General features: G+C 39.8%; 1 protein-coding gene across 2 annotated transcripts; it reads left to right on the top strand.

Moving 5' to 3' along the window:
- The first annotated feature begins 1,492 nt into the window (after window positions 1-1,492).
- LOC149076573 (facilitated trehalose transporter Tret1-like) lies at window positions 1,493-15,418 on the top strand. 2 transcript variants are annotated; one of them, XM_089244158.1, is made up of 3 exons: window positions 1,493-1,751; window positions 9,927-10,261; window positions 14,046-15,418. In XM_089244158.1, the coding sequence occupies exons 2-3, from the start codon at window positions 9,970-9,972 to the stop codon at window positions 15,227-15,229; spliced, it is 1,476 nt and encodes a 491-aa protein (XP_089100284.1). In that variant the 5' UTR covers window positions 1,493-1,751; window positions 9,927-9,969; the 3' UTR covers window positions 15,230-15,418. The 2 variants fall into 2 exon arrangements, with proteins under 2 accessions (XP_089100284.1, XP_089100285.1); XM_089244159.1 differs by lacking the exon at window positions 1,493-1,751 and having other exon boundaries at window positions 9,675-10,261.
- The last annotated feature ends 1,322 nt before the right edge of the window (window positions 15,419-16,740 follow it).

Raw genomic sequence — 16,740 nt, 5'->3', positions numbered from 1 at the left:
AGCACAGACACTCCACTCAAAAAAATGACACCAGCCTGAACCCAATTTCATGTTTTACAAGCTTCGTACTGTCGCCCTTCTCGTAATCAAAAATCAACGAATACACCCCCTCCCCCCCCTCCTGATACTAACGTAAAATTGGAATGGGGCCTGAATTTTTTTTGGTAAAGCTTATTTGTTTTCATATCGAGATACACGAAAGTTTATATCTGGAAGCAGTTGTCTTTTCTAATTTTTGAAGTTGTCTTTTGAATTAAAAATCCATATATTAATAGTTCACTTCTACAAAATAAAAAAAATCGAGAAAAGGAAAAAATAGTTGGCAAAGTTGGCGAGAATATCTTGAAGAGAAAGGGCGATATACCGCCGCTCACGAATAAATAACTAACCGGACCTTCAGCTGGACCCGTATACGCGTACAGGGATAAAATGAACTCGTATGCATATATACACGTCTTTCATGAAGGAAAAAAGAGTTGGGTGCCTACTCCTTTACATAAAAGAAAAATGCTGTATAAAGAAGGGTGATTTCAGTTTACAATTTGTCTCCACAGGGTACCTTGAAACGAAAAAATGAACAGCAACGCTGTGGCCGGCATGAATAGGAACTGAATGGAAGGAAGGACGGGGGATTAGGTGAGAGGTGAAAGTTTGGACGAGTCCATTTCAGAAAGCAAAAATAGGTTATTTTCACGAACCTCCCAGTATCCTTCAAGAATCGGTAAAGGGTTAAGGTACACTTTAATTCAGTGCGATTGGCGGTAGCTTTTCGTTTCCTCGCCCATTGGTAATTTTTCCCGCTCTTGGCAACTATTTTGGTGAAAATTAGCGATGTGTCTCTTATCTTCCCATATTTGGATCTCCGTTTCCTGTATTTTTCATCCTCGATGAAATATAGTCAGCGTGGTGATACCGGGATGTTTCTCAGAAATCTGTGGCAGTCTCGTATACAGTATACGGGATTTTGTTAATTCTAATAACCTTAAAGAAACTGAACATATCAAACAACATTTTATGCGAAAAAAAGCTCACTCAGTCTTTTTTTCCCTTCACTGGGAAGGGGGGGGGGGATTCAAGTGGAGGATGGAAAACAGTATTGAATCAAATTAATGAGAAATATAATATTCCGAATTCTCGAATCACCACAAACGAACTTATTCTGAAAAATCTTTTCGAAACTTGGGGACTGAAAACAGCTATTTTTGTGGTATTTTAGAAAGTTTCGGTCGTTGTTCGTGCCATAATTAGCAATTTTGTCCATGGAGGAAAGAATAACTTTAATGTATTCTTTCCTCCATGAATTTTGTCGTACTTTCGCGACTGTTTGGGGACGATTGGCAATATCCCGTATTTACCAAACAAAATTTCCCGTATTTTTCTTGAGGGAAATATGGGCAGCACAGTCAACTACCGTTCGGTTAGATTTGATCTGCTTCGTACGGTCGTGACCACTATTCGTTAACGAAACGATGATGTAGGGTGTAAACAATCCGAGCGTGTCTTAGAAAGTAAACATTGCTCTCCACACGAACTGAAGTCACGTTGATGGAATTGACCTCATTAAATTTACTTATTTTTTTCCCGAGATATTCAGACGTTAGGAATTAATTCTACATCAGCCGGAATTTACTCTTGAATGACTTTTATTTTGCCGTAGGTTTCATCGAATTACATTCCAGAAGAAATCAAAAAGTTTCCGCCCCCCGGGTGTGACCTCTCACTACGAAACCAAATGCATCAAAGACGCAACTGTGAGTAAAATATCTCAGCGCATAAGTTTCAAACTAATTTTTATTTACGTTCATTTTTTCCGACGTACTTAAAATTTCAATGAATGGATCATCGATTCGTGAATCGAGCAAGAAATGCGACGTGGACGCTAAGAAATGATCGAACGAATTGTTTTATATTTTGCGTCACAAAATCGTGCTTGAGATAATTCAAAGTTTTCCCAAAATAAATAAAAAAGTTCTCTCCGTAAATATTTCAGGTGATTTAAGGCGTAGTCGATGCCGCAATATGTCGATGCCATTTTTCCACTATTTAATCTTCTTTTTTTTTTTTTTACTAATTAGGGAATTCATTTCGTTGTCGGGAGTAAAATCCGTCATAATTGTTTGTTGAGATATTGGTGACAACCATGACATTAATCTTCCCATTAATAAATATCGATTATTGTGGGTTTTTTTTTGGTCGAAAGACATGTATGTGCTGCCATCTGTTATATTTATTTCTGACTGCAAAATTTAACGAATTGACCTCTATTTTATATAAATGTGAAAGTATATATCTGTCTGTTCTTTATACGAATCTACAATTTTAGACCGATCGTCGAAATTTTGCTCCTATACCAAACAGGACCGGGATTGAATCATAGGCTACTTTAAAAGTTCATTAGAGCTGGGCAAATGCCCGAAATGGATGAAAAACCGTCGGGCAACAATGGTTCCTGGGCCCCAACAATTACTTTCGGAATGTTTACTTTGGTTACCCTGGTTCTCTAACAATGCATTTCATACATGCACATGCCTTTACAATGGTTTGCCACTTCTTTGATGCTGCCATATATAACGGGTATTTTTTGCTAGTACCTTATATTTAGCGATACGTAAATTTCGTATTTACGAAATAACCGCGATAAATGCCAATTTCGACGAATAAATGCGATTTTTTACTATGTTTTAGCGAAATCTAGGTAATTTACACTTTTTGAAGGGGGGAAAGTCGTAATTGTGCACAATAGTGTAAGCGTGCTTGAAAGGGAAACCGCAAGCATCACTCCCCCCACCTTCCCGACATTCCGGTTACAACATAGCTCCTAGGTGGTTCGAGAAGTGTATGCTATAAGCGAGGCGTTGAACTTAGCTTACATAGCAATAGCATATATGCATTATTAATGAGATTGTCATGGACAAAATAAGCTTATGCAGCACATAATTGAAATACATAGTACAGTCGTCTTCGTCCCCCGTATTTGCGGGGGTTACGTTCCGTGGATGACCTCGAATACGGGAAATCTGCGAATAACCGAAACCATAGTTTTTTTTTTTGCATATCTCTTTTATTGAACATCATGAGAAGAGCGAAGTGACGCAGAGGTAGAATCAAACTTAAAAGAGGGTGCAGAGTGATCGTTGGCAATGTTTTCTGAAAGAACGTTGTGATTTCTGTTGGCCGTTTCTTCATATCATCATATATATATGTTGCGGTATGTTGACAAAGCTTCCTCTAACAGTTGTTCTACATGTGAAGGACGTACCATAGAGGATCTATGTCGTGAAAATAATCTATTCTGATGTGAACTTGCGAGACCCTTCCGCTATGTTACTCATGGTGAACTTGTCTTCCACTTTATCTTGAAATTTATCATTTGGTACCGCTTCCGTTTCAGAAGCAGTCAGCTGCATTAATTCCTCCACGTTCAATGCCTCTGAATTACTATTAATTATCTGTTCGACTTCTATATTCATATCATTGAGCAATCCTCCACCCATCTGTTTCGCTAACGTGACAATATATTTTACAATCTCTTCAATTGGCTCTGTAGAAATGGTTGTGATCTGGAGTGCACATTATGGCCAAAGGTTAATCCAACCCGAGTCGACTGTTTTTCTCTCTTAATACATGCTACGGCTCTAGTGATGACAGTAACGACATTAGCGATAGTGTAATTCTCCCAGACCTACAAACAGTCACTACACATCACTCACTTCACTTCTGAGATATAGATGGCAGCACTGAAAAATCATACACAACACTAGATACTCACTCAGACTGTTAGGTACACACACTTACAATTCCGGCACAACTCGCTAGGTAGTAAATTGCCTATGGCGATAGACCTGAGTTGTGCTCGGTATAAAAAAAAAAAAAAAAAGTGTAATTCTCTTCCATATTTTCAAGACATTTTCTACATTTGCATCTTCTTCTACTTCTATTGCGTGAACAATCATCTACATTGAATGACGGGTACAGTGAGCCTTGAATGCTCATTACCCCATCATCAAGGGCTGAATGATAGATGTTGTATTAGGAAGCATATAAAGGACTTCCACACCATCAGCTTTCAGCTCATCAGCATCTGGGTGTCCAGGAGCATTATCCAGTATCAAAAAAACTTTGAATGGCATGTCTTCATTCTCAAGGTACCGCCTGACTTCCGAAACGAAACACCGTTTGAACCAATCCAGGAAAAGTGTTTTCGTAGTCCTAGCCTTTTTATCGTTCATCCAAAATACTGTGCGGGAGCTTTGACTTATCCTTTCCTTTCATGGATTCGTAGATTTGAAAATGACAGTGGGCTTTATCATGTGCCCATATACATTTGCGCAAAACAGTATAGCAAGTCCATCTTCACTTGCCTTAAAACCAGGGGATCGCTTTTCTTCTTGGGCGATAAATGTTCTTTGCGGCGTTTCTTCCAAAATAGTGCTGTTTCGTCAGCGTTAAACACCTGCTGAGGTGCAAAACCTTTCTCTTCAATAATTTTCTGCAAAGTCTTAGGAAATTTTCTAGCTGCCTTCTGGTCGACAGAAGCTTGATAGCCAGGGATTTTTACATTGCGTAATCTGAATCGTTTCTTAAACCTATGATACCAACCTTTACTTGCATAAAATTCTGGTGAAGTAGAGGTTTCATTAGCCCTTTACGGAAAAGTATAAAATTTTATCTCCTTTTTTCCCTTATGATATTACAAGCAATTGGAATAACTTTTTTTGTAGCAGTTTGTACCGAAAGCAGCAATTGACTTACTTTCGCCAAGCATGGCAATTTTTCTTGTAAAGTTTTTACTTCTTTTTTTTTTTTTTTTTGTCTTTTTGAAGCATTATCAGTAGCATTAGAAAAATGAGCCATCCCAAACACGCACAACTCAAATCTTGTAAATACAACATGTAAATGACCATCGCTGAGTTTTGACAACAACAAAAATTTCCAATAAAGGATAAAAACCGTGAATACGGGGTGCCGACTGTATAAATAATATAGTATGAACATAGTTTTCGATTGATATCTGAAAAGTTTTGAAAATTTATCAGAAAACGCAAGATGTAGAACAACACGCAGACATTTTTGGTAATGGTTTTTTTTTTTGAGTTTATGCCAACAGTTTTCCTTTGAAGTTGACAGTAGTGTATAATTTAAAAATTCAGGAAATAAAACCCCACTGATGTTTATTAATTTTATATACACGTCACCAATCAATTATACACTTAAATTAGCATAGCTTTTCAACAGTGAGTAGGTGGATTTACAACAATTATTAAAAACAAGTAAAAATTCAATAATTCGAAAATCATGGACGATACAGTTTTGTATAGAAAGACAGGATTTTATTAAATGTCAAACATTTTATTGCTAAAATAGTTAAAAAATAGTTCCCTGACACAATTTATTAGAAGATTGGGAATCCCGGATAGCCAACGCTCCAGGGTTCCTGCGCCCATGCACGGCACTTACCCTCGATGCAGGGCCGGTTCTGGCACGATCTCCTATATAACCATCTAGGTGGTCGTGGTTCTGGGCATTTTTCAAGTTTAAGCGAAGTATTTCAGTGATAAAAAATCGCCCCTCCCCTTCAGTTTTCACACTAAAGAAAATCGCCACCGTTCAGCTGGCGCCATCTGCGGCTGCGTAGTTCGCAGGATTCTAGATCCAGCCCTGTCTCAGTGAGAGTAACCGTCTAGAAATATTTAGAGTTCTTAACTTTTAGAACTTTGCATTTTAAATGCAGTGTATAAGAAAATTGATTAAAACAGCACATAAATCTTTTTCATATGTTTTTCAATTTTAATCATTGTGGAGACAGGCTGCGTGCGACTATCTGGCCAGAGATACGGGGTGTCATGGAGGGGCAATGCTTTCTCTCTCTCTCTCTCTAACACCAAAGATGTATGCTGGTGACCTACTATACTGTACTGTACATGAGAAAAATGTACAGTCTATTAGGCAGCCGCTGTGGTGGTCGTGCGGTCATAGTGGCGGACTTGCATTGCGAGGACCCGAGTTCGAACCCCACCGGGATTTCCAACTTCGAGGTGCAAATGCGAGCTGATCTACCCATTAAAAAGTCTCGCCATTGAGAGTAACAGGCTTACAAGGGTACACTTGTTCTATCATTACACTTCACTCATTGTTTGAAAAGTTGATGGCGGAAGACAGGCAGCACTACACGTAACAAGTATTACACAGAAACAAACTTCACGCCAGAGTTTACTATACGTACACGCGCATTCCAGCATGTGCCAATTCGTCAGAAGTTCCGCAAAGGAATATGGACGAAGTTCATATGTGGTTTAGTAATATACAGTAAAACCTCATTAAGTCGTCACCCTAATAAGTCGTCACTCTGGTTAAGTCGTCATTTTTCTTCAGGCCCTTCCACCTCTCATAGACAACAATGTTATTAAACCCTTGTTTACTCGTCGCTAATTTCGGTTAACTCGCCACAATGAAAAAGTTTGAGAGAGGATCAGATGATTTCTATGGCTTCCTTTAAAAAATAGCTTGTTAAAAGTCACAATAAAATCCTATATACCCAAACGGAACAGAGAGTTTAAGTAACGAAAGTTACGCTGGGAAAGTTCATTTGCCGACTAAGGTTTTTGGAACGTTGGGGACTGTTCAAGCTAGATATCATTTCTGCATGGGCTAAACTGGAGAAATCGCGAGACACCCAGGCTCTGTCGCAAGAAGCAACGTAAGCACTTCTGCCCCAGGGCATCTCCGGCAAAACCAAAATGTATTGATACGTCAAAGATTACACATAGTGCAAGGAAATCAAAAATTATGTAAATCGAAGAATCAAATTAATCAAGTCAAAGTGCAACACGGCACGGATAATAAATAATCATAGAAAGCATTGGCTCTCCTAATTTAGGGCTTGAAATTTAAACAAAATACCTTTGTTGAAAAAAATTATTCATTCTTTCCCAAGTTGAGGTCTTCTGTTTACTTTTCCCTGCCCAGGGCCCCTCCATCAAGTCAAAAGTGTTCGAGATCACTTTGTAGTTGTATCATGAACTACTGATGAAAAGAATTAAAATACTAAAATTAAATTTGATGTCTATGTAAAATTAATGCGCAATAGAGAGTTCTATTATGAAGAAAAGCTACCTATTCTAACAATTGCTCTGTTGGTATAAATCAAAGTGTACAGTACATTTCACCACAATAATTTAAGTAATAAGAGATAAAAAAGGTAAAAAATTGCTATTAGTTATTCTTTCGCGATCTATAAATTTTATTAATAATGTTATTTTGATTCATACTTTAATAAATTTCATATTACTTGAAATTTATACGATTTTACAACATTGGACATTGAAACTGACGGCACTCCGCTTAAGGCGTCATAATTTTTCGATAACTTGAGGTGACGACTTATCGAGGTTTTACTGTATTAGGTAATTGATAGTTCATTACCTAATATACGGTCAATGTATTGAGACAGTTTCGCAGACTAGATACTTTGTCAGCCGAAGCAAGTATGCATTTCGGTGCCCCTTGCAATGTAAGGATTAAAGGGTGAATTCGGCCGCCCCCCCCCCCCTCCAGTCCAGCTCATGGGGCACCAGAAACTCCTATTACCCCCCCCCCCATCGATGCGACCCTGGATATTGGCATCATTTTATAATCTCCCCCCCCCCCACACACCTTCAATTCTTTCGAGAGGCGTATTTTCTTGTGGGGGGGGGGGGGACTAGCCCAAGACGGTGGTCAAGAAATAGAGCGTGAGAAGGGTGGCCATAAATCCACCTCTGATTCTATATCCGCTCACGCTGCATAGCCAGTAGTAGAAGTTAGAAATTCCGCAGAGGAATATGGACGAGGTGCATGTCTGGTTTAGTAGTAGTAGCCAGTAGTAGGACTCGTCCGAGTTCCTGTTTAATGGCCTTTGCTTCCTCATAGCAAGCATTTCATCCGTAACCTGAGGACGTTAATGTCTACAAACTACGGATTAAAAAGCTATTAGAGTGTTATACAGTCGGCCCTCGGTATTTGCGGGGAATTACGCTCTGAAAGTCTCCCGCGAATACGGAAAATCCTCGAATAACCAAAACCAGAAATTTTTTTTTATAGGCATATAATGAGAAGAGCAGAGTGCGCTTGAGGTACAACGAAGCGTACTGGGGGGGAGGCGATTCTCTGTGATAATTTCAGTAATGATGTCTTATTGTCATTTCTTCTCCATTCAATTAAATACGTTGGAGTATATCGGTAATGCTTCATCTATCAAATTTTCTACAAGTGGTTTCCCTCATAGTCAACTTGTCTCCCACCGCGTCATCTTGATCTTCTTCATGGAGATAATGACTTCCGTTTCAGAAGTAGTCATCTCGATTAATTCCGCCTCTGTTAATGTATCTAGATTGCTATTGAATTAATTATTTGATTTCTTCTGTGTCTATATCAGTGTTTCTCAAAGTGGGCACCTGGTGGGCGATGAATGGTCTAGGGAGGGGGCGATAGAAACTACGGGTATAACGTAGGACTCTCTACTTGAGACACTATCTTCTATCAAACTAACGCGAAAATGTTTTTTTATAATCTTTTCGATTGGCACCGTATAAATGGAAGTGTCCTCAGGCACAAATTGAAGTTGAAGAGATTTTTCCAACACGAAAATTTACTGTTTACATATTTATAGCTCCCACTGCTACAGCAGTGGCACGAATGATATTAGCGTGATGGTGTAATTCATTTATAACTTGAGACGTTCGATATTCTTTGATTGGATGCACAATCACAAGTAACTTGTATGTTGAGCCTTAAATGCTCGCATCATATTGAGTGACTGGATGATATGTTACGTTATATTATAAGGCGTAGAGGACATGGTGCGTGGTAGATTCATTGACACCTTAATGATGTGCAATGAACTTAGTTTTGTTATGCATAGTCAACATGTCGAATTTTTCTTGCAAAATTTTCACTTTCAGAAAAATTTTATAGAAGCACTAGAAAAAGCCTGGAGAGGCATCGTTAACACGTACAATCTATATTTTGTTCCGATATCAGAAAAAACGCAGGAACCGCGTTTCAACGAGAAGAAGACCGCGAATACACAGAGAGCCGACTGTATATATGGGAATATGCACAGATGTTTTTCCATCCGGACGTTGTTGACGGGCTGGCAATGGTTAGCTCAACAGTGAGAATTGTAACTGCGGATGAATATCTTCGTCCAGCCGTTCGCCTTAAATCTTATCCATTAAACTTTGACAGCGGAAGATAACCATGGTGAACTCACGGTCACAGGAAGTTGGAGTGACGCATTTCTCTCCAATGATAGCAAATACGAACGACAGCATCAGTCACGTCGAATAGTCAGCCCCGCGTTATGAAAATTATTATATGTACTACTTTTTTCTTTCTCTGTAAAATTCTTGACGTTGTCTCTCTGATGAAGTCCCATTTTTCCCATCATCGTAATCTTATTACGGGATTTTTTTTATCTGGAAATGATGCATAAGTTTTGTTGATCGTCTACGTAATTGCCAAACAAATCCCGTCAAGTTTATCGCAGTTCCAGTGTTTTGATTTTTTTTTTTTTTTTGTTGGGGCTGTCTCGATTATCGAAATGGACAAATAAACATACATGTCAGCACTGGGTCTTTTACTTTAATGCCGTGTTATCTTGGTAGTGATATCTGTGCCCATACATGTTTGACTGCATGGATTTCCAATATAGTTTGCGACTAAAGATCAGTGTTTGACGCTTAATCGAGTTTGAATTTATCTGGAGGCACAATCGATCAATTGATAAATGTAACAATTGATCAGCTGATGCGTTGTGCAGTACGGCGTCCTCCACTTCCCCCTCTTCTCTTCGGTCCCCAGTCCGACAATGCACCGATTTTTTTAAGCTATCGCCTTTTGATTTTTTTCCTCACCAATTTGAATATTTTTGTGTTTTTATTTTGCAGTCGTTAATTAAGGATTTTGACATTTGGGCGTGCTGCTGCAAAGATGATGAGTGAATCGGCCTCCGAAGTCTCCTGGACGGGAGAGAAGGAGCTGCAGAGCGGCTCTCACGAATCCCAAGTTTCCCAGCCTCCGAAAAGCGGGTTTCGCTTGATGTACTTGGCCGCCCTGGCCTCGCTTTCGTTTGCCGTGGCCATGGGCATGGCCTCTGCCTACTCTGCCACCGCCACTGACGACATGCAGAAACAGAAGAGTCGAGTCCGTCCCACCAACGAACAAGTCACCTGGATAGGGAGCTTGGTTGCATTGGGTGCTTTATTCGGTGGAGCTGCTGCCGGTGAGTGTCAATATTCTTTCCTTCTATAACCACTTTTTTTTCCAAAATTAATTTTGTTTGAGTAGTTGCACTAAACAACAAATTTTGACAAAGCATCCGAAATAAAACTTGTCATACCTTAAGTAATTCGGTGAGCTGAACACAAATTTTACCATAAAAAGAAACTGAATTGGCTACGGTTTTCTCCGAAATTGCACATTTGATACATATATAATTACACAATGCAATACGTTAAAACAAAACCTAAGTTTTTCGAAAACAAAATAAATTTTAGAAAAAACAACACAAATATAGGCGTACGCATTATTTTCTCAGGGAGGGGGGTTCATAATTTTTTTTTCCTGACGAGAGGAGTGTTTACGCTTTTTCCTGCAAAATAACACTATAATCTCTGCTCAAGAAAAAACACAACAGAACTACATAGAAACGCAAATTTATTACAGCCCCCCCCCCCTCTTTTCGTGAGACCTCCCGGGCCTCAAACCTTTGTCACTCGCGGCTCTCTTGCCTGAGTCATCATTCATACGCTTCTTCCCCGGAATAGTATCAAAAAGAACCACTTCATACAAAAGATTCGGAAGTGTTTGGAACTTGTGGGTGCTCGTCTTGATCTTTACGTAGAAATTTTTATTTCTGAATCAATTAAATGGGTGCTCAGACCCATGTCATAAATCATCGTGGACGCTCGAGCACCCCTGGCTCCGACGCCACTGACTTCATAGCAATGAATAGCACACATCAGATCACCGCGACACACCTGTCAAAGGGTGTTGAACGCACACTTTGAGAAACGCTGTTTTAGGGGAACAGAAAAAGAAAAAAACATCGTAGTAAAATCATCGATTTTTTTGGTGAACGGGGTAGCAAAATTACCCCCTCCCCTCCAGTTACGGCCCTGTGCATGACTTCCTAGACCAGGGGCCTTCAACTTATAGCCCGGCCCGCTCGCCACATTTGGCCCTCGGAGCTTTTTGTTGTGGCTCGTCGATCATTTTCAGAAAATGATTGAAAAATGGAAAAGTGATCTCAGATTGAAATTAATCTCAGAATTAACTAGTAATTAATCAAAAACTTCAGAATTAGTGGAAAAAGTTGTTTGGGAGGTAATCAATTAACAATTAATAAAAGAAATAATTTCATAATAAATGACAGGCTTCAATTATTTTTCTCCCTGTTTAACTGGGGGCCCCCTTGGCCTCCTCTATTGAAACGTTATTAAATTACATGAGTTGGTTTCCTGCGAAGTTTCAGTTTGGCAGAAAGGTCAAAATTTGTCTGAAGGTTGAAAGACTCCTCTCCCAGATAATCTAGTCGTGCCTTGTGATGGTGCTCCAGCCTCCCACTATGGCATAGCCAGGTTTTTGTCAATGAGGGGAGTGAAATTGTAACAGGCGAAAAATTAGTTTTCTTTTTCCCTACGAATCGTTCCCTCTAATGCTAATTTGCTTCACATCGTAATTTGAATTTTACACAAAAACATGTCATTTGCTTTCTAAATTTTTTTTTATGCTCTTATTTTTTCCCTTTACCACGATTGGCATTCCTCCTACCTAGGCACTTTTTGCGGCCGCATGGGTCGCACAGCTTTGTTAAAGCCTCCCCTGCACAGGGTATATTTCAGAACATGAACGAGTTAATAACTCTGCCTGATGTATACACAAATGGAAAGAACGTATGAGGCAAATAAAAGGGAAAAACCACGAAATTCCTAACGTGTTTCGATAAACAATGGGTGCTGTCTTCAGAGGATAAATCACGCTGACCGGGAATCCGACTTGGGTTGGTTACCAAATCTTAATTCCCGGTTGATCAGAGTCAAAAAAATACGTCTGTTTATCTGCAAACCTGATTTATCCTCGAAGACGGCACTCATTGTGTATCGAAACGTGTTAGAAATTTCCCGTGTTTCTTTTTATTTGCCTCACTCGTTGGTTATTTCATTGATTGTAGAAAAAAATTTGAAAATAACGAAACCATATTATATATATTTAGCGAACAATGAATAGATAAGTCTTGTTTGATCAAATTCCGTGTTTCTTAGGCCGGGATTACACTATAAAAGTTTGATGAAATCCCTTTTATAAAACTTGAAAAACCCAACCAATATAAGATTATTGGTTACATTCTAGAAAATGCAATCGGTGACTTTATTGGCTGCATTTTTCAAGTTTTATAAAAGGACTTTTACCAAACTTTTATAGTGTAATACCGGCCTTAGAAATATTTTGTCCAAATTCCTGTTGGACAAAATATTTCTAGGGAACCTGCTCCAGGATCTATGGGCCATTCTATGGGGTCTTCACATTTGGCGTGAAACAGCAGAACTTCAGCAAACGGTACGCCTTGGCGTTTACTTTGAACTGCGAGCATTTATATTATTTTATTTAGAAAATTTTTAACTAATTAATGGGAAGAGCGATGTAAGTGTCACAAAAGATAAAAAAGGCATTGGTCATGACTTATTCCAGGGATAATTTCTCCGAAGCACTGCTCTGTTGTATGAGGCAAACAGTTGATTGAGATGAAACACAACATGCAAAAAAAATTATATAATTCTGAGAGTCACTTTCTTAAAAACGCTAAATGTATCGATATATCAACTAGGCCAGGGTTCTCAAATTTTTTCCACCCGCGGCGCCCGTTTTCCCTATTCAATGCTTATCCGCGAGCTCCGCCGGCTCCCCAGAGCTGTTTAACAAAGGATATTTTCCAAAAACCTTTTTTAGGGTCACTGCTCCGCGGTGTCCCTGACAAAGGGTGGAGGCACACTAGGGCGCCGCGACGCACAGTTTGAGAACCCCTGAACTAGGCTATTCTAATTATCACACAATATATAGATTGCTGATATTTCCTCTCCATTCTATGTGTCAAAGAGCTATTGACCCTATTATAGCTTGGTTTTTCTTTTCTTTTCGTTTTTTTACTCATCTTCAAGGAACTTGTCCAGATTCTATGTAATTCCATTGTGTTTGGTTATTTTAGGGCTCAGAATCTCAGAGTTGCTTTTCATCTTTTTTTTTTAGACACTGACCTTAACGCAAGCTAGTCATTCTACTGAGTTGCCTATAGATAAGTTGGTATTTTTAGGAGCTCAAAATCTCTCTTTAGTCATTACTTCCTAAGCTCGGTGGTCTTTCCACAATAGAATTCCATATCGTACCTACATTTTTCAGTAGGCGCCTTAAACAAAGCTCTACGAGACTACCTCACAACAGAATGAGCGTTTGGTCGTCAGAACTAAGGTGCCAAAGAAAGGTGTTTCTAGGAGCTCTACCCTGAACGATCAACAGCGGACAAAAAAAGCTTCACAAAGATGTAGGCAAAGTATTGTGACAACATAGAGCGGGCTGTCCCGACCATGCTTTCAGATGAAGAGCTTAATAGAGCAATTTTGAAAAACGGTAGTAAGGAAATCCTTACACTTTTCTGTCTTCTCTGAAATGAATAGCACAAGCCCAGTCATAGTGAAACTGCAAGAGGAAGCATGCAAATAGAGGTTGTTTTTTTTCTCTCGGGTATTTATCCATTCAAAATCATTGGAGGCAGGGAAAAATATTTTTTTTCCTCTCTCCATAAAAAAGAACTTTTTTTAATTTTTCTTTTGTGGATCAAATGTCATTTAGAATAGGTGTCGATGTGGGTAAAACTTTGATTGAGGGAAGCAATTGCTCCCTCTGCCCCGGCTACGCCACTACCCTTTTATTTCCCCCAAGTTTGTGGTTTTCTTCCAACAAACTTTTTGAAGTTGACGTTTTCCTAATATACTTTTATTTTCTCCTTTAAGGTTATCTGTCGAACAAATTCGGTCGCAAAGGCACTTTACTGTTTACGGCTGTTCCATTCGTCGCTGGGTGGCTCCTAATAGCCTACGCTGTGAACCCTCAATTCCTTTTCGCCGGACGTTTCGTCACGGGAATCTGTGTGGGCCTGATCTGCGCCACGACCCCAGCTTATCTCGTGGAGATATCAACACCGGAGGTCAGGGGTCTATTGGGTTCCTCGTTCCAGCTTTTCGTAGTCATCGGCGTACTTCTCGTCAATTTCTTGGGTGCCTACATGTCTTGGAACTGGGAGGCCATCGCTTCGGCCTTTTCCGTCATTTTAGCCCTGGTATTCATGTGTTTCGTTCCGGAATCTCCGCGTTGGCTAGTGGCCAACGGTCGCTACCAGGAAGCTATAAAAGCTGTACAATTTCTGCAGGGTCCCTCTTTTGACGCTGCGGCCGAGTGCGTCGCTATCAACGAAGATTTGGCCCTTCAGCCGAAGGGAGGCCTGAAGTTCAAAGAAATGCTCAAGCCTGGCGTTTACAAACCTTTCTTGTTGTCTGTGGCTCTCGTCTTCTTTCAGCAATTTACCGGGTCTAACGCCATCCTTTTCTACACTGTGAAAATCTTCAGCCAGCCCGGGAGTCCCGTGGACGCCGACACCGCAACTATAATTGTAGACGCAGTCTTGGTGCTTGCGACGATAGTAAGTAGCGTTCTGTCCGACAGGGCCGGTAGGAAATCTCTTCTGATTACTTCTGGTGTCGGTATGGCCATAAGCCTCGCCGTTTTCGGTTGGTACCAAGAAGTCCTAGCTTCGAATAAGGCCGTGAGCGGGCATTACGGCTGGGCGCCGTTGGCATGTATCGTCGTCTACATCTCGGCGTTCTCAATAGGATTCGGACCAATAACGTGGCTGATGGTTGCGGAACTATCACCGGTCAGGTTTCGCAGCCTGATCGGAGGAACTGCCACAACGTTCTGCTGGGCCTTCGTGTTCATCATAACGAAGACATTCCTGAACCTGGTCGATTCGATAGGCGACTACACTACTTATTGGATTTACGCGGGGTTCAGTGTAATTTCGTGTTTTTTCACAATTTTCTGCATTCCCGAGACCAAGGGCAAAGCTTTTGACGAAATCAACGAATACTTCGTCGGTCTAAAGACGCCAGACTCCAATAGCAAATACCAAGAAATTTGATGTGATCTGTAGATCTTGGAGAAAAAAACCGTTTTTGAGACCCTTACATTGTAAATGCTGTTCATATACTGGCATCGAGTATTTATTACTTGCACATCACATGTAGAAAATTCTTCGACACATAAATTATATTTCCCCCCCCCCTTCGGTTGCAGATTTATTAATAAAAGGTTTCTAGTCTCTGCAAGACATAAATTCTTGTGCAATTTTTTCAAATTTGTGAGAAGTAATCAGTAAATTTAATATTAAAAAAAACATTCGGAGTAATGGGAATATGTATCTGAATGCACTGCTTTTGGACCCATATCCTAGAGTCAGGGTTGACTTAAGGCATCATGGATCCCCATCTGATAAAATGCTTCTACCTATCAATTCATATGCTTAATCTTAACCAGATGATATCCTCATGAGGCCCTATGCAGTAAGACAGCGCTGCCTACAGCTGAATCCCAGGGCTGGGATATCTGGGGTCATGAATAAGCTTTAAATTTTGTTCAACAAAAAAACTGCAGTAGTTCCATAACTTATAAGAAATTCATTTCCGAAAGTTATTTGCATCTCAAGGTAAAATTTTTCTTATAAAATAATAGAGTTCATTTATTCGTTTAAAGGTCTCATATTAATATTTGTAGATGAAAGTTAACTGGCAGGGGTATATGCTGCAGTATATACATAGTTCGGGTTGGAACCCTACCATCGCCACAGTTGTGGTCGGCTGAAGTTGGTTTCTAACTTTGAGGCACGAATGCGATCTGATCTCCCCGTTAAAGTCTCAACACAGACAGCAACAGGCTTAAAATGGTACAATTATTCAATCATTACACTTCACTCATAGTTAGAAAAATTTGTTAGATGGCAGCACTACACAGAAACAAACCATGTTAGGTTCACAACACATACGTGCACATGCCAACATGTACCCTTTGTTAGAAGCTCTGTAGAGGAAAATGGACAAGATGCATGTGTGGTTTAGTAGTAGTATATGCATAGTGGTCTGTGTGCTGGCCTCACATGGCGAGAATCCCGATTCAAACTCTAAAGATGGTTTTCCAACTTCAAGGTGAGCTCTGCTCTCTGCATTATGATGAGAGTAATTCGGAAAGAAAAGTGTCATCTCGTCTCCGCTGAGACTGGAAACGTAGGCTCTTGCGAGACATTCAAGAATGCTAAAAATCTATATTACTCAATTTCACTAACCATAGATAGTAAAACTCACAGTAGAGACCCTGTTCCACAGGTCACCTTACGGGAATACACTATATATAAATTTAGTGTTATATTTGTTAAGGCACCACAGAGAGAGACACTTAAGCGAGGTAGTCAGATTGTACTCAACCATGTTTTACTACACGTAGTATATACCAACAAAGATTAACCAACTGCATATAGTTTTTACTTGCTGATCCCAAAGCAGAATATGCCAAAAACTGATTTGTACGTCAAAAAAATCATGGGAAGAATTTTGAGGAAAGTGCAGAAAACACAATTATGAGAATTCTTATATCAGAGTG

The sequence above is a fragment of the Pholcus phalangioides genome, unplaced genomic scaffold, assembly GCF_987345545.1.
Source record: "Pholcus phalangioides strain wild (caught in Gottingen) unplaced genomic scaffold, Ppha-v1.0 ptg000015l_1, whole genome shotgun sequence".
Lineage (NCBI taxonomy): Eukaryota > Metazoa > Arthropoda > Arachnida > Araneae > Pholcidae > Pholcus > Pholcus phalangioides.
The sequence above is the reverse complement of the archived record's forward strand: the minus strand, read 5'-3'. Positions and strand labels throughout refer to the sequence as shown.

Coding starts and splice junctions, on each gene's coding strand:
- LOC149076573 (XM_089244158.1), top strand. CDS start 9,970: ATGATGAGTGAATCGGCCTCCGAAGTCTCCTGGACGGGAGAGAAGGAG. Junction 10,262..14,045: donor ATTCGGTGGAGCTGCTGCCG/GTGAGTGTCAAT, acceptor TTCTCCTTTAAG/GTTATCTGTCGAACAAATTC.